Below are 23,819 nucleotides of genomic sequence, written 5' to 3'. Positions count from 1 at the left end.
AGAAATTTAGAAATAATAAGAGAGAAAGCCAGTAAGAGTATTGAAAAGTTACAAGAATATAATAAATTACGTACAGATCTTAAAAGAAAAAACCCTAATGAGTATGAGAAAGATGATTTAGTTATGATAAAAAATTTCGACTGTCATGTAGGCGTATCTAAAAAATTAATACCGAAATTTAAAGGCCCTTATAGAGTGACTAAAGTTTTGCGTAACGATAGATATGTCTTGGAGGATGTTGAAGGGTTCCAACAATCTAGGCTTCCTTATAAGGGAGTTTGGGCAGTAGCAAATATGCGGCCATGGATACAAAATGTAAATAGTTAAGAGATCAGGAGCTCTCCGGTCAGGATGGCCGAATTGTAGCAATAAGCTACACACACATACACATACATACATATATATTCCTAAGCAGCTGTTTATACATACATACACTTACTTTAAGTTAGGTCACACTATTTGTACATATATACATCCCTGTTACTCCAAGTAACACTATACTTGTCTCACTCACACACACGATGTACCCAACCCTTGTGAAATAGGCTAAGCGTGCAGAGTTCTGCTTAATAAAGATCACTTTTGCTGCGACCATCAAACAAGAAGCACACAAATCGGCTGTCTACATGTTTAATATTTTGTAATATTATTTCGTTTCGATAAAGGTCTCAACTATTTCGTATATTTATAAGAATTTTATTATTGTTATAATACAACAGAAACACTACCTACATTTTAATTAAATAAAAAATCCAATTAACAAGTCCCTAGTACTATTATTTTGCACGTTGCTGTATGTAAAAATATTCTTTAGTAAAAATACAAATACTTTGCGGTACTAACGTTTGTTAAAAAAAAGGAACCTGAAAAACAATTATCAAAGTGGGAGAGGGAGAGCTGTTTTCGGACCTCCGCCCTTTACGTAAGCCGACTTACTTGCAGAAAATTGCAATTTTAGCTGGCTGAGAGAGCGGTAGCGGTAGCGGTGACTGCGACGTCAGCTGCAGCGGCGACTGCAGCGGCGGCAGAGGAAAACCAGAGACGGACATTGAGACCGAGAAAATTACTCGGCCGGCATTCTGTCGCATCGCGTTCTCATGTGAAAATCGTCGCAGCTCGTTCCGTGTTTTTCGCAACTCGAGCGGGAAAAACAAAAATATTCCTACCGTCAACAAAATAAATTAATTGAAATTGATTTCAAAGATTTCAACAAATAGTTCTAGAAGAACTAGAACTCAAGGAAATATTTTTTGTTCAAACATATTTCAAGTGCAACCATTGTGAAATCAATCTGAAGTGTGTGTGTGTGTCATACGACTAACAACTATTATTAAAAGGGAATAAATACGCAGAAAGAGAGAGAGAGATAGTACCAGGCAGAGGGAGAAAGAACGAGAGGTCCGGAGATCTCTCGAGAATCTCTGTCCAGCGGCGCCAAAGTTACGGATCTAATTTCAAACAGTTTAATTTATTTTTAATTTTTCTACAAAACAACCAACCCAAGAAAGAAAAATACGAAACAGCAAAAACCCAAAGCAAAAAACGATCTCATTTCTAAGCAGCAACCAATTCTGAGAATAAGAAAAGGTATTCAACAAAAGGCTGAGAGAAAAAGAAGAGTTATTCATCGGAATAAAGGATAATTCAATTGATTTGGCGAATAATAATTTATTTGTTTTGATTTACATATAGAAACTATTCTAAATTCTTCATGAAACAATATTTCGAAAAAAACGTAAAGCTTTTGTCTCGGCTAATTCGATTTACCGTTTGATTCGGCACATAGTAACATGATTGTTTTACCTTAAAACAAATAGAAATTCTTAAATGCCAGTGAAAATTTCCATTGCAAAAATTCTTTAAAATACACGGAAGCCCTTTGTACCGGTCGATTCCACTTACAAAATTTCTATAGCGTCACAAAAAACTTATTATACAAAATTAATTGAACTGAAAGAAAGCGCAAACTATACAACTATACAATGCCTTTTCTTATTCCTAATCATCATGATCATCAATAAAAAATAATGGAAACTAAATAGAAAACATACAAAAATAGACGCAAACAAAGTGCATTCCCTGACCACACGAAAACAAGCCAGCTCATTATCAGTCACTATCAAAATCGCTTCCCTAACCGAACACTGATTCATTGCCGACATTTTTAACCCACTATCACCTCTGCATTAGCAACAACGAATTGGCTATCAATTGGCTGACAAAAAAAAGGAAAAAAAAAAAACCTGTAACAAAAAAAGGTGCTCAACACTAATCTGGGTTTTTCAAAACGAAAGCACAATATTTTCAGATAACACAGACAAAAGTTTATGCTATAAAGAATACTAAAGTGAACCAAGTGTAAAGACAATGCGCACAACTTTCGGCCGTGGCCCAAAGTTTATCCTGCTGACCAGCAAATTCAACCACGTTCAACACAAGGAGGTGATCACTTAGGCTCTGCAAAACATTTAATAATCGAAACCAGTGAAGGATTTACCAGTGAGGATCAGACCCAGTTATAGAACCAGTGATCATGTCGTCGGATACGAATTCGTGTACCAGTTTCTTCGCCCAGGAGCATGCCAATGCCACGCTGTCGCAGTATTTCCAGCAACTCAACTCTCAAGTTGCTGCTGCAGCGGCGGTAAGCGGCGGCAGCAACACCAACAACAATAGCAGCGGCAACAACAGCAGCAGCGGCAACAGCGACAGTGGCAATGATGGCAGCATGACAGGATCCTCGGGAACCATGGACAACCATCGCAGCAGTGTTAGCAGCAATGATTCGGAAAAGAGTAGCGCCGGAGGAGGCGGAGGGGCAGGGCAGGCCACGAGCAACAACAACGTGAATGCCTGGGCATTGCAGCAGCAACAGCAGACAGCCGCCTTGCACCACCAACAACAGCAGCAGCAGCAGCAGCAACATCAGCAGCAGCAGCATCAGCAGCATATGCAGCAGCAGCATCAAGCACACCAACAGCATGTTGCCGCCGTACTGCAGCAGCAGCAGCAGCAACAACAGCAGCACTCTCAGCATCACGCCCAGCAGCAACATCATGGCCATACGCTGCACCCGCATCATACACACCAGCAGCAACAGCAACAACAGCAGCAACACCACCAACAGCAGCAACAGCAACAGCAGCACCACCAGCAACAGCAACATGCCGCCCAGCTGGCCCACACACTTTCTTCGGCCGCCGCTGCTGCTGCCGCCGGCAACAACAACGGCAACACCAACACCCACTCCATTTTCGGCACCGGCAACTTCCACTACAAGACCAACAACTCGTGGACTCTGCCCACGCTGACGTACCAGCGGATTTACCAGGAGAATCCCCACTACCAGCGCAACTCCTTCATGGATCCCCAGAGCAATGCCGCGGCAGCTGCAGCAGCTGCTGCTGCTGGTTGCAATGCGGCTGCCGCTGCGGCGGCCGCTGCAGTTGCATGTGGCAATCAGGGATCCAATGGGAATCCCAGTGGAAACAATAATCCCGCTGTGGCGGGAACTGGTAATGCAAATGGTGGAAACGGAAATCCCGCCCAAAATAATAACAACAACAACAGCAATAATAACAACAACAGTAACAGTAACAACAATGCATCCTCCGTGCAACATGTGGCAAATGCCGTCGCAGCAGCCGTGATCGCCAACGAGCATCACAACCATTTGAACAGCTTAAAGGCGCGGTTTCAGCCAGCCAGCTCAGGTGAGGTGAAATATCCTAAAAAGTTAAGAAACTCCTGGGAGAATATAGTTTTTAAATAGAAAAGATAACGAAAATTAAATGTCCAAAACAAGAAAATATCAAAAAAGATTCAACAACCTCGAGGCTCTTGAAAATTTTCTTGAATCGTTAAAAACCAGAGTGATTACCTTATTTTACTGAAAGTCAAAGCACCTCTGCAACATTTTACTATTATCAGCTCGCATTATTTACTTATAAATCAAATTTGAAGGTCTATTAGTAGTTCTTTTTACCTGGCTAACAATTTTCGACAGTAACTAACAATAAAAAGTCATATTTTACTTTTTAAAGTTCCGTGAAACTTTTCAACAAATAACAGATGTTTGAAAATTCAACAATTGGGTCGTTCCCTCATTTGCTGAAATTTTCTATTGAATTTTCAACAATTCAACAGGTTAGGGAATACCCAGAATATTTTCCGTCAATTAGTTCTTGGGGGTCCAGTGTTGATAAATTTGGTAATATCCGTGCCCTTTTTCGGTCACAAACATAAGCAAACCTAAAATTTGATTTTTCAAATTGTATTATAAAAGCGAAATCAACCGTATGCTGCAATATAATCCATTTTTACAGTACTCGATAGTAATTGTAAATAGTCTTCTGCCTTTGAGAGTGTATTTTATCCAATTTCGTTAAGGATTTCACTAGGCTGTTTTCGGAACTGCTTGACAGATTTTAGATTTTAGTGTTTTTTGTGAGGCATTAGTACTGCCGTTCAAAAACTTCAACCAAAATGTTGTGACTTTTTTTGTATGAAATTTTTGATTTTTGGACGACTTTTTGTTGGGTTGAATCAGCTCTAAATTTGGTATATTTCTAATACTCGAATAGAGTAACAAATTATCAAGAAATATTTTGTAATAATAATAATACCTGCAATAGGTATTATTTCTATCCCTCAAGTATTTATTATTTTCTAAAGTTGTCAAACCAAGACATCATTTACATTAGCTTTCTGAATAACTAATTGGCTTTACAAATGCAAAATAAAAATGCATTACAAGCAGTGGAAAACGAAAACAACTGATAAAATGTATGACTAGTTCGGTGATTTTTCATTTTCTCCACGGCTTGTTCTGCATTAGAAAATGACTACTCCGTTGTTAAGTATTGACAGTTGCCAACCCTTCGAGAAATGTCTGAAGAACGTCTATCTGCATCCCGGGGGCTGATATCATCCGACGTCAGCGGCCGAGAACTTTGCGCATTTCAAGCTTGTAAAGCGCAAAAGTCAAGAAAGCTTGCGGCGCACACGTGAGCTCAGCTGGGCTCCTATATAGTATACTACACATATATATTCATATATATACCCCATTTATTCTGTACTCACTGACGTCGACTGTTCGAATCGAATAGGAAGTGGAATAGAAAATTTAGATATATTTGCAAATATATCTTTGCACCGAGGAATCGTCAAGTTTATTGGTTTGCAGCCTACCACAAGGAAATACTTGATAAATAGAAATTTATTTTTGCGACCTAGGTCAAACTGCGTTTCTGTAAAAATAACTATATTTAATAGCTATATAGCTCTATAATGTAAAGTGCCTATATACACAAATGTCTATATCTTATCAGTTTACAGCTCTCACATTACTTTTCCTTCGGGAATTCTCATTTTTTATGGTAATTTGAACTGGAAAATTATTTGATATGCCGTTAAATTCTCAATTTAATAATAATTAAACGGACACATTTGGCATTTAGTTTGCTTTTGGCAAGCCTAAAAGGTTTTTCAATGCTGAAAATTTTCAGCTTTCTTTTTGGCACATCCTTTCACCCTTTTTGATCTACTTTGTCAATGCATTTGGCACAAATCCTTTTGAAAATCGCGACTAAGCTGCCACCAATTTCCTTGTTTTTCCATTTCCCTTTTTTTTTTAGAACTGACCTCAGTTGGTCACCGTTGAGAAAATGCATTTGGTTTGATTAGATTTCGGAATTAGGCTGATGAGATTTTTATGGCAGATGATATGGAAATGCATATGGCAAATGAAATGTGGGTGGTCTTCCACATCACCCTCTCGATTGTTTGTTATTTTTTGCCGCTGCCGGTAAAATTTTTCGCTTTTGAATATACTGGAAATGACCTTTTAAAGCCCGAATGTATAATAATTTGTATGAATTTCGTTTTTATATGTGGGAAGAGCGGGGAAAGCTAAAATAGATAAATGTCAGTTGCCGCTGTGGGTGGGCACCCCATGCATGGGAATTTCCGCCACCCTTGACAGAGCCAAATATCATTCAATAAATTGTCGCTTACTTTAATGGGTATAAATATATAAAATAAACTGAAATAATATTTTATTCTTAATTTATTTTATAAAGGCAATAATTTAATCAAATTTTTATTTTTCTTCTATTTATAGGTAAGCATCACAAACTTCCCTTTTTTTGTGAATCAAAGTACTTCACGTTTGTCTAAGCATATTGTTGGTAAGCTTTTGTCTTGTTTCATCGACTAACATTCATCATATACAGAAAAATAAGGCTTTTAAAAATAATAAGAAAGGAACACAAATATTGAATCCAACAAATTATAAAGCCCAAATGCTGAAAATATAATATTACCAAATATATGGTGAGAATATATACAAATGGTGAAGATTATATCTAAACTTTATAAAGTCTAAGTTTTATTTTAATCATTTTTGGTAAAAAGATCACGGCAGGATAAAATGTTTTATGTCCAGAAATACCTGAGACTTTTAAAGTTATATTTTTTTTTATGGTTTAAGAGTCAAGTTTTTCACATATCGCAAATTAAAAGTTTTAAAAAACGAAAAAAAAACACATTTGAGCTCAGAAAATCGCACTCAATTAGGCGAGCCGAGAGCTTTTGGGATTGACTCAAAACAAAGCTGCTGCTTTCCCCGGCAGCGGAAAATCTGCTTCCGCATTGACGTCGGCGTCGGCAGCGCAGCTCCCACCAAGCGTGGCGACGGCGACGTCGGCGCCGACCGAGGCGAACTTTGGCAGGCTGCGCGAAAGAAAGTAAACAGGCGGAATGCGCAAAAAAGCGAATGGCGGGAGCAAGAGAGGTAGACGGGGTGGGTGAGAGGGCTTTCATGCTTTCGGTTTCAAGTTTGGCTTTTATTTGTGTTTGTGTTTTTTGTTTCTTTTTTCGTCGGCTCTTTTTCTCGCTTCTTCGGCTTTTCACTGCTTCTCTGCCTTTTCTCTGCTCAGCTGCGAAGCTGCGTTTCATCGCGCTGGCGACGCGCGCGTTCACTCAACGTTCGCAGTCCGGCGGCACCGGTTCGGTTCACGGCTCTCCACCAAAAAAACCAATTCAAATAATATATAGATATATAGCCATCGCCAACCATCCAATTCCGAAAACTCAAATCCCACTCACCAATACAAGAGCCGCCGCAGAGCAAAAAGCCATAAAATAATACGTATACGACGCGTGTCTTCGTCTTTAGCACGGCGCTTTCGAATTCGTGCGAACTTGTGAACTTTCGTTTCCTTTATCTTCCACCCAACGGTTTTTGGCGAGGATCGATCCTCTAGGAGCAGCCCCCATCTTGGATTAAAAAGTATTGTGCAGTGCTCGAAATGAAATGATCTCCCCATCCCATTCATAATATATACAAATTGTTGTGATCCCAAGATCATTAAAGTGAAATTCCTGAATTGAAAACATATAGAATTTGTACGGGAAAAAGCATATATACAACATAAATAAATAAGCATAAAAATTGCGAAATGGATTAAATATACAAAATAAAACATAAGAAATAAATCAAAAGTGTTTATAAGTTTGCAACAAAATAAATAAAAAATAAAACAATTTTATAAAAAGAAATAAATTTCAAAGAAAAAACTATTTTATAAACCAAGTAATAAAGTGGTTTTTAGTCATAAAAAAATAAAAAAACGTAGCCCGACATTTTTACAACTTCCCCAATAAAAGTCTTATGACAGAAACTACCTGTAATTTTAGAAAATTATTAAAAAGGTCATTAAAGTATATCATAAAACAAAATAAGTACATCATTTACAAGCAAACTTTAAACTAACTAAGCAAAATGAAAAGCTGAAATAAGATAAGAAACTATTTAAATTCAAATTTCGGTAATAAGAAAACCTATTCTCATATTACAAGATCTTTCTAAACCTAATACAATAAATAAAATATTCTGTAATACCAGAAATTGTCAATAAATAAATGCAAGCCAATCATTGACTCACAAAAAAAAGAACCAATACTTAATAAAAATTCGCTTGAACGTCAACCCACAGAAAATAAGTGAGACGATCAGGCTGAAAAATAGCAAAACGCATAGCAAAAACATTTCGCTGGGTGTTTTTTTGTATTACCGCCTCAAGGTCAAACTTTTCTCATTCAAAAGCGGCGGGCAGCGAGAACTGAACCCCCTAACAAACGGGCCCAGCCCCACACACAGATAAAAAAAATTAAATAAAACAACGCTCAGTACGCGGAATAGTTGACAACGAATAATAATAGAAAAAGGCAAACAAAACAAACAATAGAAAAAATTGCGAATGCAAAAAAAAAAACGGCGACAAAAACTGAGCCAAAGCACTCGCCATATTCTGAGTACCAAAGTGTAGAACAGTAAGCTCGCTCTCAAGTTGATGTTGCTGCTGTGCGGGTGATCGCCACGAGCAATTAGAAGCGGCAGCAGCAGCAGCAACGTGCGATAAAAAGCTCTTCTCGGTTCTAAATTCCAATTTGTTGTTAATTAAGTCAGCAGCCAGTGCCGCAGCAGCAGAATGTTTGGGCCACACATGGCCAGCTAAGTGATACATGCAATAAATAACTCTGAAGTGATCAAGGAATTTAACAAATAGCGATCTCAGGAATGAGAATGGACTATATAATGCCGCCGCCAGCATTGGCGCTACAGCAGCAGCAGCAACAGCAGCAGCAGCAGCAACATGGCATGCAGCACCAGCAGCAGCAACTGCAGTTGCTGCAGAACGTGCAACAGCAGCAGCAGCAGCAACATCAGCAGCAACAGTTGCTCGGAAACATGTCGCAGACGGCGGCCTTGCCACCGCTTAGCAGCTTGCCCCTTCAAGTGGTGCACAATTCGAATCTCAATGTGGCCTGTAACAACAATCTGCTACGCAGCAACATGCAACACCAGCAGCAGCAGCAGCAACAGCAGCAGCAGCAGCTGCTGAACAATCTCAGCAATGGAAATAATGTTGCCAATGGCACTCTGCCGCCGCCCACGCAATTGTTGCAGCATCATCTGCAACATTTGGCGCATGTGAATGTGAATGCAGCCGCTGCTGTGGTGGCAGTGGCAGCCAACAACCTGCAACAGCAGCAGCAGCAGCAACATGCCAACAGCAACAACAGCACGGGCGGAAGTCCTGGCGGTAACAACAATAATAATAATAATAACAACATACTCAATCACAACAATCTCAATATCATAATCAATAACCATGCCTCCCTCAACAACAACAACAACAATAATAACAACAACAATCCAGCCACACCAAATGCCAATCTGGCGGCAGCCAACAATGCCACGCCCACAGTTAATACCGCCTCCGCGGTGGCGCAGCAGCAGCAGGCGCACGAGAATAGTTTGGTTAATAGCCTAGTGGGTGTGATCAACAACAACAACAATAATAATAATGCCACCAACAACAATACCAACAACAACAACAATAATAATAATAATAATAATAACAACGCAGGAGGTGGCGATGACAACAATCGATGGACACAATTCCAGGTGCAACAATTGTGGAAGCAACACGCCAACTATTTAAATGGTATGGATCAGTAATAATTAAATTCAACAAGCAAAATGAGCCCGGAAAATAATATCATATTTTAGAACCAGGAAATATAGTTTTCTAATGGACCTTGAACATCTTTTAGTGTAATAGCAAACCTTAATGAGATTTGACAATATAATATTATTAAGAATTTCTAGATAAAGACAATTGCCTTTCTTTTCTTAATCCACGTATGTCATATTTAAGAACCAGCTATTAGTAGTTCTAATACAATATTTCGGCAGCTCTTGACCTTCGTGGGTTGATTGGTGTATTGTGAAAAGAACCTCGATAAAGAATTCTCTTCACTCCCTAACTACCTTTCTTTTCCCAATCATCACACTGCTGATGTTGCAGCTCTTGACCTTCGTGTGGGTTGAGTTTATTTCCTTGTCTCGGTCGCTGCATTTCCCCAAATTGATTGTATGCCTGGCTAATTTTTCTCACCCCCAAGCGGTGGCAGCCCCAACCCCTCAAAACGACCCTGATGTAGTGTCAAAGTCAGCTTAAATCGATTGGCAAGGCTTGTGCTGTGGCTTTTCATCTGGGGTTCCGTCCAATTGAGGAGACTAACTGACTGGCTTATGACGACTGACAGGAGGGGTTTTTTCGGGTTTTTTGGGGGGGCTGCTCTATGGGTTCACTGCGGCGGCTACTCTGACATTTCCGCGTGGGGTAGGTTAGCTCAAGCCTCGAGTATCTTAACTTTCAAACCTTTCGGACTCTCCGAGTCTCCGAGACTCTGGCATTTCACAATCACTTTTGCTTTCGACTTTAGGCCATGCTCTCGGCAAGGGCCAAAATACAGCAACAAGTTGTTGAGCGCGACATTTCCAGACAACTTTCGTTTCTGACTTTTGGGTGCTTTCCATATATATATTTTTTCGTGGGTATATATAAATATTCCAAGCTACTTTTTTGGGTTTTTATTATGATGTATTTAAAAGCCGACTGGTCCGGCCTTTTGGCTTTTTTTATACTCTCGTCTCGTCTTTGGCCTTTTGTTGTTATCACCCAAAGTTGATCTGCCAAAAAAATAAAGCGGCAACAAAAGGGCAATTTTTTCTCTGTTTCTGTATTTCTGTTTGACATTGCGCGGCATAATTTATATGCGTCCAGGGCCGAGGAGGCAAACAATATCAAATTCATAAGCGGCTCTTTAGCTGCCGAAAAATGCGTTTTTACTTTCGTTGAACCAACAACGCCGACGCCAGCAACAACAACAACAAGTCAGCTGCTCTGCCGGCTTAGCAACATCACCAAAATTAACTTTCACTTTTTCGGCAGTTTTTAAATTCATTTCTTTCTTTGCTTTTTGGTAGTTTTTGATATTTTTCTTCTTTTTTTTGGTGGCCTGCTCCATGTTGACTTTGTTGGCTCTTCCTGAAATAAAACAGAGAGACAGACAGGCCAAAAAAAAAGAAGAAAAAGAAAAAAGTTGAAGGGTTCCAGTTCAGCTCTAAAGAGTGGGAAATAAATATAATTTTATCTTAATCAAAAAATATACCATTTCGAAAGTTGCCAAAATACAATGTGTAGATAAATGACGGTGGTTTTTTTATAAATATTTTATTGTTTTCTAAATAGTTGTTGGAAATGGGACTTTTTGGGATTTTTAACGTGGGAATTAAAATTTTACAGCTAATAATAGAATTTTCATTTATATTTTTTTCGAGCCTAATAATCTTTTCTTTAAACTTAACCTTTGTACAAGTATTAATCTTACAATGCTTCTCCTTACTCTGTATATTTTGTAGTTTGTTCTTTGGTAATATCTCCATGTACCTTCTTGGGTTTCTACGGTTCTATCGAATCAAAGCCAAGACCGTGAGCACCTCCAATTTCAATTGACTTGCAACGTTCGGTGCGCCTCAATCTGGCCATTCATGACTTCCTTTCGTTTGGTTTATCTCCGCGGGAAGCGCGGCGCTTTAAGTGTGCCCCTGAAACATGCCAAAAGGCGAAAATCGGAGGGGGTTAATGGGGGCCTAGAAACCCCCGAGGCGTCACACACTCACCCAGATAGGCGGCCTGCCAAAATGCAACGTATTACAGTTATTTCGATCAAAGAGCTAGCGCTACTCAGCTACTGAGCTACTCGTCTTGGCCAAACGCCAGATTGTTGCCAATTAATTGTTTTTGTTATTGTTGTCGTTTGGCCGACACTCACTCGGCAGCGCAAATGTGTTGCGCAATCGCACAACGGTAAAACGTGCGAATTGCAGTGACGCTGCCAGGTGAGAAACTTGAATCAGTGAAAGTGGCCGAAAGAGAGGCTTTGGCTTCGACTTTTGCCTTGTGTACCACAAGGCGTATGAGCAATCTGTTCACACGTCGTCACAGTCAGGCGAAAAATACGAAAATACGAAAACACAAAAAGACCAGAAGCACTTTGATTGAATTTACTGTGTTTTGATTACGTTTTAGCCCAACCACGCCTCCTATTTCATTTTTTTTTTGCTTTTTCCCGCCAGCGTGCTCTGCATATTTAAGGCAATTTTATTTGGGTTTCGATGTCTCTGGTCGTTCGTGTTTCAGCCGCTTTATGGCATGAGTCTATAATTTGATAGAGCCAACACGATACGTATGATTATTGGTTTCGCTTCCTTATTTCTGCTAATTAACTGCTTCGGCTGCTGCGGCTTTCTTTCGAACTGAAATTGGGCTAATGGGTTGAGTGGAAAAACTATGTGGCAAATTGTGTCGCTGTCTGCGGATTTTCACTTTCGCCGCCCGAGTCTCGGCCAATTAAACTATTGCAAAATATTCCGCCGTTCGTGGCGGTTGTCTTTCATAATTTTCTATTAATTTCGTAATCGCAAAGAAAGCGGTCTGCCGTTAGGGAAATCGCCTTTATGGCAGCTAGTCTGCTGAAATGTTGTGTGAGGTAGATGGGAAAATTAAATTGCACAGTTGGAAAGATTTTAAAACGGTGGAAAGCCTTTCGGAATTCTCTGATTGAATCTTTGATTTAGTTTGCTTCAAAAAATGAATTGGTTTTTGCTCTAATTGGGAGTTTTAGACATTTTTTAAAGAAATACAAATGTGTACTTTATTATTGAGAAACTTTAACAGTTTTTAATGAATATTTTCTATTTTTTTGGATTGAGCTTATTAAAAATTATTTCTTTAAAATTAATAATGTTAATAATAATAATAATGTCTAGCTTTTACAAATTATATATATTTAAATATTTGGAAAGCTGTAAATGAAACATATATTTTTTTACAAAGTATAATTATATTTAAAAATTTTATCCAGAGGCCGTACAATAATTATTATAGATGTCATAATAAAATAAATTTATAATGAATATAAAACTCTGAAAACAGCAACCTAATGGCTCAGCCTATCTGCATAACCCAGCAACAAATTTTCCGTACTAACAACCCGGAAATTCAATGCCTATCACATTTTCCCACAAATAATTAATTTCACAAAAAAAAGAGCGGTAGAAAGATATAAAACATACACACAGAAAGCTGTAAAAAGAGTAAGAAAAGGAACAAAAAAGCAATGCAAATGAGCGCAAATACGGAATGAATGCAATGCATACAAAAGCCGCAGCAGCAAAAGCAACAACGCCAGAGCAAACACACAGAGACAGCGCAACAATCGAAAGTGTTACACTTTCTGCACTTCACCAAAAACAACAACGAAAACTTCCCCCAACAACAATGGCAACAAACCATAAACGAAGAGTGCGATGTAGTTTATAAATCGATGTAATACAACGAGGCACTCAGGCGCAACAACAACTGGAAAATCACTAACAACACCATGAAAAACACCAACAAAAAACCCGTCTCAGTTGCGCCATCGTTGCGCATGCGCACCGTATGACTAAAAGTGCAGGGAGAGTAAGGGAGATGGGGAGAAAGAGTGAGAGAGATGGACGGAGACAGGTGAAAGGGGCGGACAGTTGTTGTTGTACGTGTCTGTGTCGGCAACTGAAAAGAAAAATGCAAAAAGTTGCATAATGTTGCAAAAGCATTTTTCTAAAGCACTTTACATTTTTCTAAATATTAGCTATTTTTCAATTTTATTTTTATTGTTATGATAATGCAGGGGTTCCCAAACTGGGTCCCCGAAATAAACTTTCGCGTGGAATTAATTTTCATAAATACTCCTCAATGTTGTTCACATATCGTCATAGCATCATCTCCGATTTAATTCTTCCCCCAAAAGTCGAATCGATTTGCGTTTGCGTATTTTAAACTGGTTTCTCCGAATGCTTTTTTGGGGATAGTTTTTTGGAAGCTTGAGACTCGTTTTTTCCTGCCGGTTAAGCACTCTCACTTTCATTTCGCTTATAAAGGGGGTGAGGGGGGTATGCAGTTTTCTGGCAGTTGAGACGGATGTGGCTGGGAATCAAAATTTTAATTGGTTTAATGGATATTTCGATAAAAAGGAAAAAGGCGGATAAATTTACAGATAAACAACAAATTATTGGACAAACAATATTGATTTAAAGATCAAACGATACGAAACGGGAATTTCAAACTTTGGTATAACAGGACAAATATAAATTAGAAAAGCTAACATTTTTATTAAGTCATTGTGCTCTTTTATTAACAATTTAAAGACCATTAATAACATTTTCAATGAATTACTGTTACTCACTTCCTTCAACTCTATCAACATTTCCTCGACTTCCTCTTAAGCCGACTTGCACTTCATCAAAATCACAGTCACTAAAACCGCCAGTCAACCAAAATTTACGCTGTTTCATACTAAAACCCGAAAAAAACGAAACAAAAAGTGAAAGTTTAATTCCCAAAAAAATACTAAATACATATCTGAAAAACCTACGAACCGTGGTCCACTAAAAATTGTGGCCAAACCATTAACACAACAAAGACCACCAGTGCTGCCATTTTGTCCTTTTTCCGGACAGATCTGTCCTTTTTTTAACGGCTTTATCCGGAAAAAATTTCAAACATCCCCTATCCGGAAATCTATCCTTTTTTCAAAAAAAAGGTTTTGAGTGTTATTTTTGCTAGTCGAAAGTGTATAAACCTGTTTTTATATGCTAAACTGCCTTTTTAACCATCATTCTTGCAGTTCGGCACTTAAAAAATAATTCTTTTTACAAATTATCAAAGAGACGTAAAGCAGTTGATGGATTTTCTTTAGAGTACGATTTTTTCTGTAGCAAAAAAAAGAGGAAAGCACTTTTAAAATTTCTTAATTTTTACTCTCTGCTTTTTTGTCAGAAAAAAAATTCAGATTTGAACGACTCTTTTTCGGGTTTGACGCAGATATTTAATTTTTTTTGTATTACGAATATAGTTACTTGAAATGCATTAATTATTATAATAATTTTAGATTATTACGTATACGCACAAAAATTTACCATGGTAAAATGATCAAACAAAGAAGGTTGTGAGTCGGGCGCAGTAGATCATTACATAATTAAATTTTATTTAAAATCCATTTATATTAAGTAAATATATAACCTATTGGTAAAAACAGAAAAATGTAGGCACATTTACTTTTGTCCTTTTTTTTGTCCTTTTCTTAAATTTTTTGTCCTTTTTTTCCCGGTTTTTTGTGGCCTATCTGTCCTGTTTTTCAAGCTGAGTGATGGCAGCACTGAAGACCACAGAGCCAACAAGTTACAGAAAAATAATATACAAGTAATAAGCATAATATTATTATTAGGTCCATAAAAACTATGACCAAAAAAGAGAACTGGAAGTGTGTGAGAGCGTTTCACCAGAAAAACAATAAATTTGTTGTCGTAGGCCCAGAAAGAGAGAACGCCCTCTCTATCTATCCCTTTCTAATGAAAGTGAAATACTGACCAAAAACGCACGAAAATTATGCAAATTATTTTAATTACCAAAAATGAGAAATTTCTTTGGTCGACACAAAGAAGATAAAAACCCCCAGCCGAAAAAGGTAAAATAAAATAAGAGGTGCGAGGGCTCCCAAAGATGACACAGAAAAAAATTCGCTGACCCACTTAAAATGGCAAGAGAAACTGAAACCGAAACTGAAGCAGAAACAAGAGAAGATTAAGTTGAATTCCTGTTTTGGGTTCGCTTCTAAAAATAAACCGAAAGACAAGATTCCTGCTGCTTAACACACAAATCAACAATGTTGATGACAGTGAAAGTGAACCGAAAAAGAAATAAATTCAGATCGAAGGCAATAAAATAAAAGTAAAAGTACCTTTTGTGATATTCATGAAGGAGTAAAATGTACATCCTTTTCGGTTTCGTATTCGCAAATGTATTATATGTACTTACAATATACATTTATAAGATCTGCTGATTTATATCATCACATTTGCATGCTTTATGTTATTATTCCTATCTATATTGTTTCTGTCTTTCCTGTACTTGTTCTTGTTTGTTTTTATTGTTTTCTTTTGTTAAAGAATCAATATTGTATTTCTTTTCTACTATCTTTCTTTTCCGTTTCTTCTGTTTTACAGGCAGGAAATCTCCATTTTTGGGTTTCATTTGCAAAGCAAACGGTAATTTGGTTTTTGTCTTTTTTTCGTTATTAGTTTGTTTTATCTTTATGATGTTTTTGTATTTTGGACATTGTGTTTTAATGTCTTTTGTTTGTGTTTTATTTAATTGCCATGCGAAAGTCTTTTTCTACCACTTTTTGAATGAGTTTTTTGCGCTTATTGTGTTTAATATTTTACTAAGTCTTTAGTGAATCTTTTGAATAATATTTTGATAATAATTTTAATAGTCCATAATTTGATTTATATTTGAAAACATGTCACATTTATGTTAAGTTAATTAAACAACCTATACTTACGATGTTTTTCCAATTTCTTGCCTTGGAAATAGGTTTCACTGTTAAATTTGGTTTTAAGTGTTAAAGAAAGCTTGTGAAATTAGTATTATATTAATTTTAGATCGTTAAGCTTGAAAGAAATCGTAAAATAGAGTTAAAAGTTTTAATTTATCATTTTTTGTTTTTGCTTCCTAGCAAAGTTTATTATTAATCAAAATACAGTTTTATAAATATGTGTACCACATTAATGTTTATAACACCAATTATGTTTCGATAAGTTTATCTGAAGTGAACAATAATTTGTATTATTAAATTTATATTATCCTTTGTGCTTTTAAATTAATTAATAATATTGTAACATTTTTCTAGTTTAAATTTTTTTTAAAGTTGTTTTTTTATTACATTTTTGTATTTATTGCCAAAAGTGCTTTTATAAATCGTCATTAATACCCATACACAAATGTTTCCCAGACTTCGATTCCTAAAGATAAGGCCAAAGTCTCTGGCCAAAAAGTTCATGAATACGTTACCCATACGTCTCGTGGGCCATTGCATTTGCCGATTCGCAAGTCCTAATTTTCCCCAAACACCAGATATTACTTCACAGACACTTGAGCATTTCACTTACGCTTTGGTGAGCACATCGAAAAGAAAAGATATTACTTCATGGCACAGACCAGAAATGTGTGTGTTTGGTTTGGCGCCGAAGAAGTCGAGGAAAGAAAGAGGCAAGCCACAAAATGGCATAAAATTTCGCAATAGTCCGTAATGCAAAAAGCGGCAGTAGCAACAACTGTAAATGTAAAAAAAAATCAGAAATACAAGAAAAAAGCATTCGCAAATGAAAGTGAGAGTGAATAAGAAAGCGGAAACTATTGCGAGCCGAAGAAACCAAAGACGGCAACTGGTTTCTGTTACTGTCTGTGGCCAGAAAACGGGTTTTGTGAAAGAAATCAAAGAAAAGAAGCGAAAAGCAGAGAAAGATCATGCTCAGCTGCGCATGCGCAGCGTCAAAGCCGAAATAAAGCTTCGACGACAAAAAATACACTCATGTTGGCTACAATAGGGCTGAAAGCTTTTTACCATCCTCGAGTGTTTGAGTTTATTTTACATTTATTTTTTTCTCTCAGCTGGAAGCGATAAAAATCAGTTTGAAAGCCGTAGTAAAAATTTCACTTTCGCTTTTCGTATGTTCGCTGCTTCCTCTTGCCGTTGTTTGCTTTGTGTGTGTGATTTGTTTGTTTGTTGGTTTTTGGTTTTCTGTCTTTGTTTCGTTTTGTTTGCCTGTAACCCGTTTTTTTATGGCCAAAAGCTGCATGCGGAAATTCGCGGAAATTGTTTTCAGCTATATGTGTGGTTCCCATACGATTCCGAAAGAATTCGAATGGTTTATATAATAGAGAAGTGAAGAGTACTTGACCCACTTCCAAGTATTGGGATAAGATATCAAACCCTTAACTTCCCGTATTTATAGACCGCAATCTAATCGCAAAGTTATGGCCCTGACTAATTGACCACCCTTTTATTTTTGCAGGCAAATCCACATCGAATAGCAAAGAAATCATCTGCCCAGATGACAAATACAAGGAGGAGGGCGACATCTGGAATGTCGAAGCGCAAACGGCGTTTCTGGGCCCAAATCTGTGGGACAAGACCCTGCCCTATGATGCCGACCTCAAGGTAACACAAGTTAGTATCATTTCTGTCATCGCTGCGTAGTGGCTGCGTCTTTTTATACAATGTTCCAAAGGTCGAAATTACACACAAAGCTCAAAATTGTACATGAAAAGGCTGATTTCACTGGAGCATTTGACTAAAGGTGTGAACTTTTCAGTGGAATATAGCTAATATAGCTTTATTCCAATGACACATTCACTAATTGATCTATAAAATCAAAGAGTTATAAATACATTCAGTGGAAACAGCCTAAAACACACATAAACACCAGTACAGTCATGACAAAACACACTGCGAAACAGTTAACTTAAATGTTATCGATTGCTTACTTAGTGCGAGAATTGTATTCTCATCATCCGAGCTCAGATCGTGTGACTAACCCCGAGGAATTACCTGCTCCTCTCATGCGTGTCCAGTTGTTCATAGCATCTTTCGTATTTAACATTTTAGTATGCCGACCTAGACGAGTTCCTGTCGGAGAACAACATACCTGATGGCCTGCCCGGCACGCATCTGGGTCATTCGAGTGGTCTGGGTCACCGGTCCGATTCCCTGGGCCACGCAGCGGGTCTGTCGCTGGGCCTGGGCCACATAACCACAAAGCGGGAGCGGTCGCCCTCGCCATCCGACTGCATCAGTCCGGACACGCTTAATCCGCCATCGCCGGCCGAGTCAAGTGAGTATAGCCAATAATCGCGCTATCGATACGCTATCGATACACCGATAAAGTGTCAATTGAGATCGTAAAATAAATCATAATCAAATATTGTAAAAAACAAAGCGAAAAACTAATGTAACAACGTATCACCTATAAAGTAAAAAGTCAATATAAAGTAAAATGTAAAAGATCGGCGACAATCGATAACAAAATGCAGTTCCAAAAATACTCGAATTTTAACTTTTTAAATCTATTTTAATATTTTTCTGCCATTTATAAACTGTAATTATAAATTTACAAATATATTTAATACCAAAATATTGTGTTGCACAGTAATCCCACCTTTTTGAACGATAACATTTCGTTATCAGAGTAAAATCACTATTAAACTGCTTTATCAAATCAAAGTTATTATAGAACAAAAGTACACGATCATATAACTTTACGCGAAGAAGCTACTACATGAAACATGCATGTACAGTGAAGCCTCTTCGCTCCTTTTTGTGTGTTGGCATAATGCCGACGTCTTGGACTTCTTGAAGTCTAAGCCGGCATGACCTCGAGTTTGCTAAAAACTTCTCTATTTACGCGAAAACTTTATTGACCTTTGTAAATTAAATTATGTAAAACACAAATGGAATGGACATTGCTTCTAACTTAAATTATAACTGAATTATATAAATTAATTTAAGTTACCCACAAATGTCGTATCAAATGCTAAATGTTAAAGAGACACAAACCGAAGGGCCTCCCAGGTCTCTCACTCAATGATTCCCATTCCAATTTGTGCAAATCCTTAAATTTCAATTCAATTCAAATTCAATATGATTTTCCATGAGTTGCCATTACTTTGTTGAGTTTCCGTTTTGAGGATGATTTTTATGATGTTAATTTAGCACGAAACAGTCTGTGAACCATTGTTAACATTTAGTATTTGATATTCCAGCATTTTCGTTCGCCTCCTCGGGCCGTGACTTTGATCCGCGAACTCGAGCCTTCTCCGACGAGGAGCTCAAGCCGCAGCCGATGATCAAAAAGTCACGCAAGCAATTCGTTCCAGATGAGCTCAAGGACGACAAGTACTGGGCGCGTCGCCGGAAGAACAACATTGCCGCCAAGCGATCCCGCGATGCCCGGCGCCAAAAGGAGAACCAGATTGCGATGCGGGCACGCTACTTGGAAAAGGAAGTGAGTACTCCGGAGATACGCCCAGAAAATATCCCCAGTATTAATCCCATTTGATCCCCAAACAGAATGCAACATTACATCAGGAGGTGGAACAGTTGAAACAGGAGAACATGGACTTGCGTGCACGTCTATCGAAATTCCAAGATGTGTAATGATAAATACAATTTTGTGACTTGGCCTGAGGACACCACAACAATTAAATAATAATAACTATTGATAAAATAACAATAATCATAACTATGATAAAACTACTAATAATGTTTAGTACAGCAGACATGAAACTTACACTAAAAGTACATATTGTATCTAAAAATATGTATATGCAAAAATATAATTAGTAAGCAAACACACACATAAAAAACAACACATACACAAACCCCTCACGGCGTCGTGCTCCGCTTAAATATTTATTTTATGCTAAAAACTAAAAGCAAATTAACTAAACACAAAGGAGGAGAAACGAAACGAAACCGAATGGAAACTAAACATTTTTTAGAGTAGCCAAAAAAGAAAGTCTCACGAGAGCAGAGCGTTGAAAAGCTCTGCGGCCGAAGCTTTTTGCCTTTAAAGTAGCATACTTCCGAGCGCAATGGGAATCCTATCCTAAAAAAAACACAGACCTAGAATTGTTATCTTTTAAATTGTTTAATAGTTGTCTAGCCTAGTTTTACGAAAACACCCCCTCTTCTTCTGCTACTTTTCCCCCACTATTTTAATTTCTATTAAAATTATTTTTTGTAATTAGTTCTTCGGTTAAGTTTTGCTTTAGCTATTAGTGAAAGGAAAACCACACACACAAAACAAATCATATTGTAAATAATTTCGTTGCCTTTTTTCAAATTAACGCAAGAGAAGAATTACCATAAAAAGCATAAGAAAACTTGTATAAAAAATTGCAAAATGAAAACCCACAAAAAAAAGAGAAAATTAAAGAAACGCTAAGAGAAAACCATTTAGAATGAGCAAAGAACTTCCCTCCTCAGTTGCCGGGCACTTGGCAGCTGGTTAGTTTAAGTGAGCTATGATTTTTATATAAACCTAACGAAAAAAAATTAAAAAACCCAAAAAAAATTTAAAAGCAGACGGACAGAGACAGACGTTGGACAGACGTAAATGCAAAACTAGAAGTGACTTAGTTTTCGTTGTTGATTTGTTGATACTAAAATAACCAACCCAAAACTAACCCAGACATAGTCAGCTGGTTAAAGCGAGAGAACCACAAACTTTTCTTACTACCTACTAACAAGAACACACAGACCATCCCCCGGAAAACCCCTTCATGCCACGCTATCCCCCCACATATTTTCACATTTTTTTTCTTTTAGTTGTAACACTTTTATTCGTATATCTTTTATTACAAGAAAAACTATTTCTTTTGGTGTGATTTGCAAGATCTTAAACAAACAATTAAAAAAAAAACAAAACATTTTTACATAATACCGTACAATTATGTTACTTTAAACAACAACTATTTTCGTTAGTTAAGTTTATTAATTATTATTATTTGTTATACATCTGAGTTACATTTACCTGCATACAATTATCTAGCAACTTAAGAAAATATATGAAACTACAGAAAAATTACCGACCGAGAGCAAAATTAATATTTTTTATATTCAGCAATCAAAATCGAAGCTATAACGAGCGTTAATTAAGTTCATTAAGCACTTCTTCTTAACAAATTTCGATAAGTCTTATTTATTCTATGGAAAAATGTGCAAAACCAAAAAAAACAGAAAGAAACCACAAAAGCAAAGATCGAAAAAGGAGAATGAGCGTAACGAAAAAGTAAGAAAGCAAACAACAAAAAATTGTGTGTAATAATAAAAGTCTAAGCGTTGCTTTTAACTATTGAAAACTCGTTTATTTTCTATCTATCCACCCACACCACCCCTCGGCTGCCCCTCCCTTCGCCACATAGCTCATTGTTAGTAAATATCTAATAATAAAAACCATACAAGGATCTCAAGACAGAGTTAAAGAAATAAACCTACAGCCGTAACCGTAACCGTAACCGCAACCGAAATCGAAACTAACCCTAACGATAGAAGCAAGAACTACACAAATTATATAGTAATCTACTTAGCATTATATAGCAATATAGATATTTAGCCACCTCCCAGTTTTTTTTTGTTCCCCCAACAGGACCCCCCAAAAACGAATCTAACCTAAAAGCCTTTTGCACTGCTATGAGACCACCTAGAGAAAACAACCACAAAATAACGTTAAAGATGAAGAACGAACCCCACAACTAACCCAAGAAAAAGTCTATAAAAAATGTTGGGTGTCATTTTGCAAAATGAAAATTTTTGAGCTTCGGTTGTTGAATGAATTCACACAAGTATATACGATAAACTTAACATTTATGGATAACTCAAAATAGCGGACTATACGACTAAGCAGATTCAAGCAATTGCTACATATTTGTACGAAAAACCAGAATAAAAACCAAAATCATGTTATATTTATATAAAAATATTTATACCTAAGTAATATAAAATTGCGCGTAGAGGTGAAAACAAATTAAGGCAACATTTTGCTTATTTACTTGACCTGGGCATTAGTTGAACGAGCAGTAGACCTCCCCTCACACACCTTTAGTTAAGCGTAGTTTTGTATATTTTTAACAACTATTGTTTTCCGTAGTTTGTAGTTGAATTTTTGTAGACAATTTTTGGTTTATGTAGAGAATTGTTAAATAAAAAACGGATAAAAAATTTTCAACTGAATTAAGGTAATTCGAAATTAGTTTGGCTGACATACAAACATACCCACACTCACGCAGCAAAAAGGGGAGGATGTGAATTCTCTAGCCTACTTTCAGGCATGCAAAAAAAGCAGGCAAACTTTTCCAGGGCAAGGAAATTTATTCAAGGTTTAGGCAACGAGTTTGTTGTAGATATTTTTGTTCAATATTTCTCCTGAGTTCAAAGAATAGGAAAACCCTAAAACAGATTTTCGAATAAGAATGTTCCGTAACAAAATGTAGACTTTGTAGCAACAACAGAAGACGATAAAACTGAAAAGTATGAAACGTTTAAAAACAAATATGAAAACTAACGAAATTATGTTTAATATACAATAAACATTAAAATATATTTATTATATACAAAAAGAATTAGTTAAATGAATTACGCATGCTACAAAACCAACAAGCGAGTAACTTTTGTAGATAAATTCGTAGTTGATGATTTTTATATCTACCTTATACAGATATTAGTTGTATGCATATAGTACACTCAACTAAATAGCAAACGGGCAAGGGAAGGCGATCGTTAGGCAGGGTTAAAAATAGTAACTAAAGACACAAATTGTTGCAGTGCAAAGCAGAAAACAAACAAAAACGAGAAATTAGCAAAGCGATAACTTAAGTATGTAAGTAACGGGCGAGAGCTGAGTGTTTTTAGTGATTAAGAGTTAAAAAAATGGAAGCGTGGCGAAAACAGGAGCGGAGGCGCGAATCGAATGGCAATGCGAAACATATTAAATGCTATTATATACATAATATTATACACATATACATAACTTATATATACATATATATACATAAAAATATATTCTTACATATTATTAAAGACAAAAATGTTGTTGAATTTTAAAATCAATAAAAAGCCCGAAAAAAATCCATAAATAAAAATATTTAAATGTAGTGAGAATAAAAAGTGGACAAAACCGAAAACCAAAAAATTGTTAGTTGTTGCAAAAAATCAAGCTAAATTAATTAAATAAAACCAAACTAAAAAAGAACTTAACAAAGCGTTTTAGAGCCTTTACTTATATTTTGAGATTTTTGCAAAATGAAACGAAATGCAGATAATTTTATAAAATAAAAGCAAAATAAAGCTGAAGGAAAATTCATAAATAACACAGAGCTACCATAGCTTAAGTTGAGGCTTAAACGAAAGCTAGATCAAAGCTTAGATTAAAGTCTAAAAGGAGAAAAGAAAACTTCATTTGGTACTTAACAAACTTAGGAAAAATCAGCTTGAGGCATTAGAGCAATGCTAAAAGAAATCCA

At 36.8% G+C, this 23,819-nt stretch overlaps 1 protein-coding gene across 16 annotated transcripts in view; it reads left to right on the top strand.

Annotated features, from left to right (window-relative positions):
* The window catches only part of Pdp1 (PAR-domain protein 1), a 64,101-nt gene extending 41,571 nt beyond the window's left edge, over window positions 1-22,530 (top strand). For 3 of the 16 annotated variants that reach the window (XM_070215993.1, XM_070215990.1, XM_070215989.1), the window contains 5 exons: window positions 15,962-16,003; window positions 17,813-17,967; window positions 18,406-18,631; window positions 19,560-19,801; window positions 19,867-22,530. In XM_070215993.1, the coding sequence (XP_070072094.1) occupies window positions 15,962-16,003; window positions 17,813-17,967; window positions 18,406-18,631; window positions 19,560-19,801; window positions 19,867-19,953 (752 nt within the window). In that variant the 3' untranslated portion in view covers window positions 19,954-22,530. Of the gene's footprint in view, window positions 1-1,077; window positions 3,714-6,967; window positions 7,292-7,807; window positions 9,513-15,961; window positions 16,004-17,812; window positions 17,968-18,405; window positions 18,632-19,559; window positions 19,802-19,866 lie in introns of those variants that run through there. The other 13 variants (XM_070215994.1, XM_070215992.1, XM_070215983.1 and 10 more) reach the window with 12 other exon arrangements.
* The last annotated feature ends 1,289 nt before the right edge of the window (window positions 22,531-23,819 follow it).

Source organism: Drosophila takahashii, chromosome 3L (genome assembly GCF_030179915.1).
Source record: "Drosophila takahashii strain IR98-3 E-12201 chromosome 3L, DtakHiC1v2, whole genome shotgun sequence".
NCBI lineage: Eukaryota > Metazoa > Arthropoda > Insecta > Diptera > Drosophilidae > Drosophila > Drosophila takahashii.
Note: the sequence above shows the minus strand (reverse complement) of the source record. Positions and strands in the feature narration are given on the sequence as shown.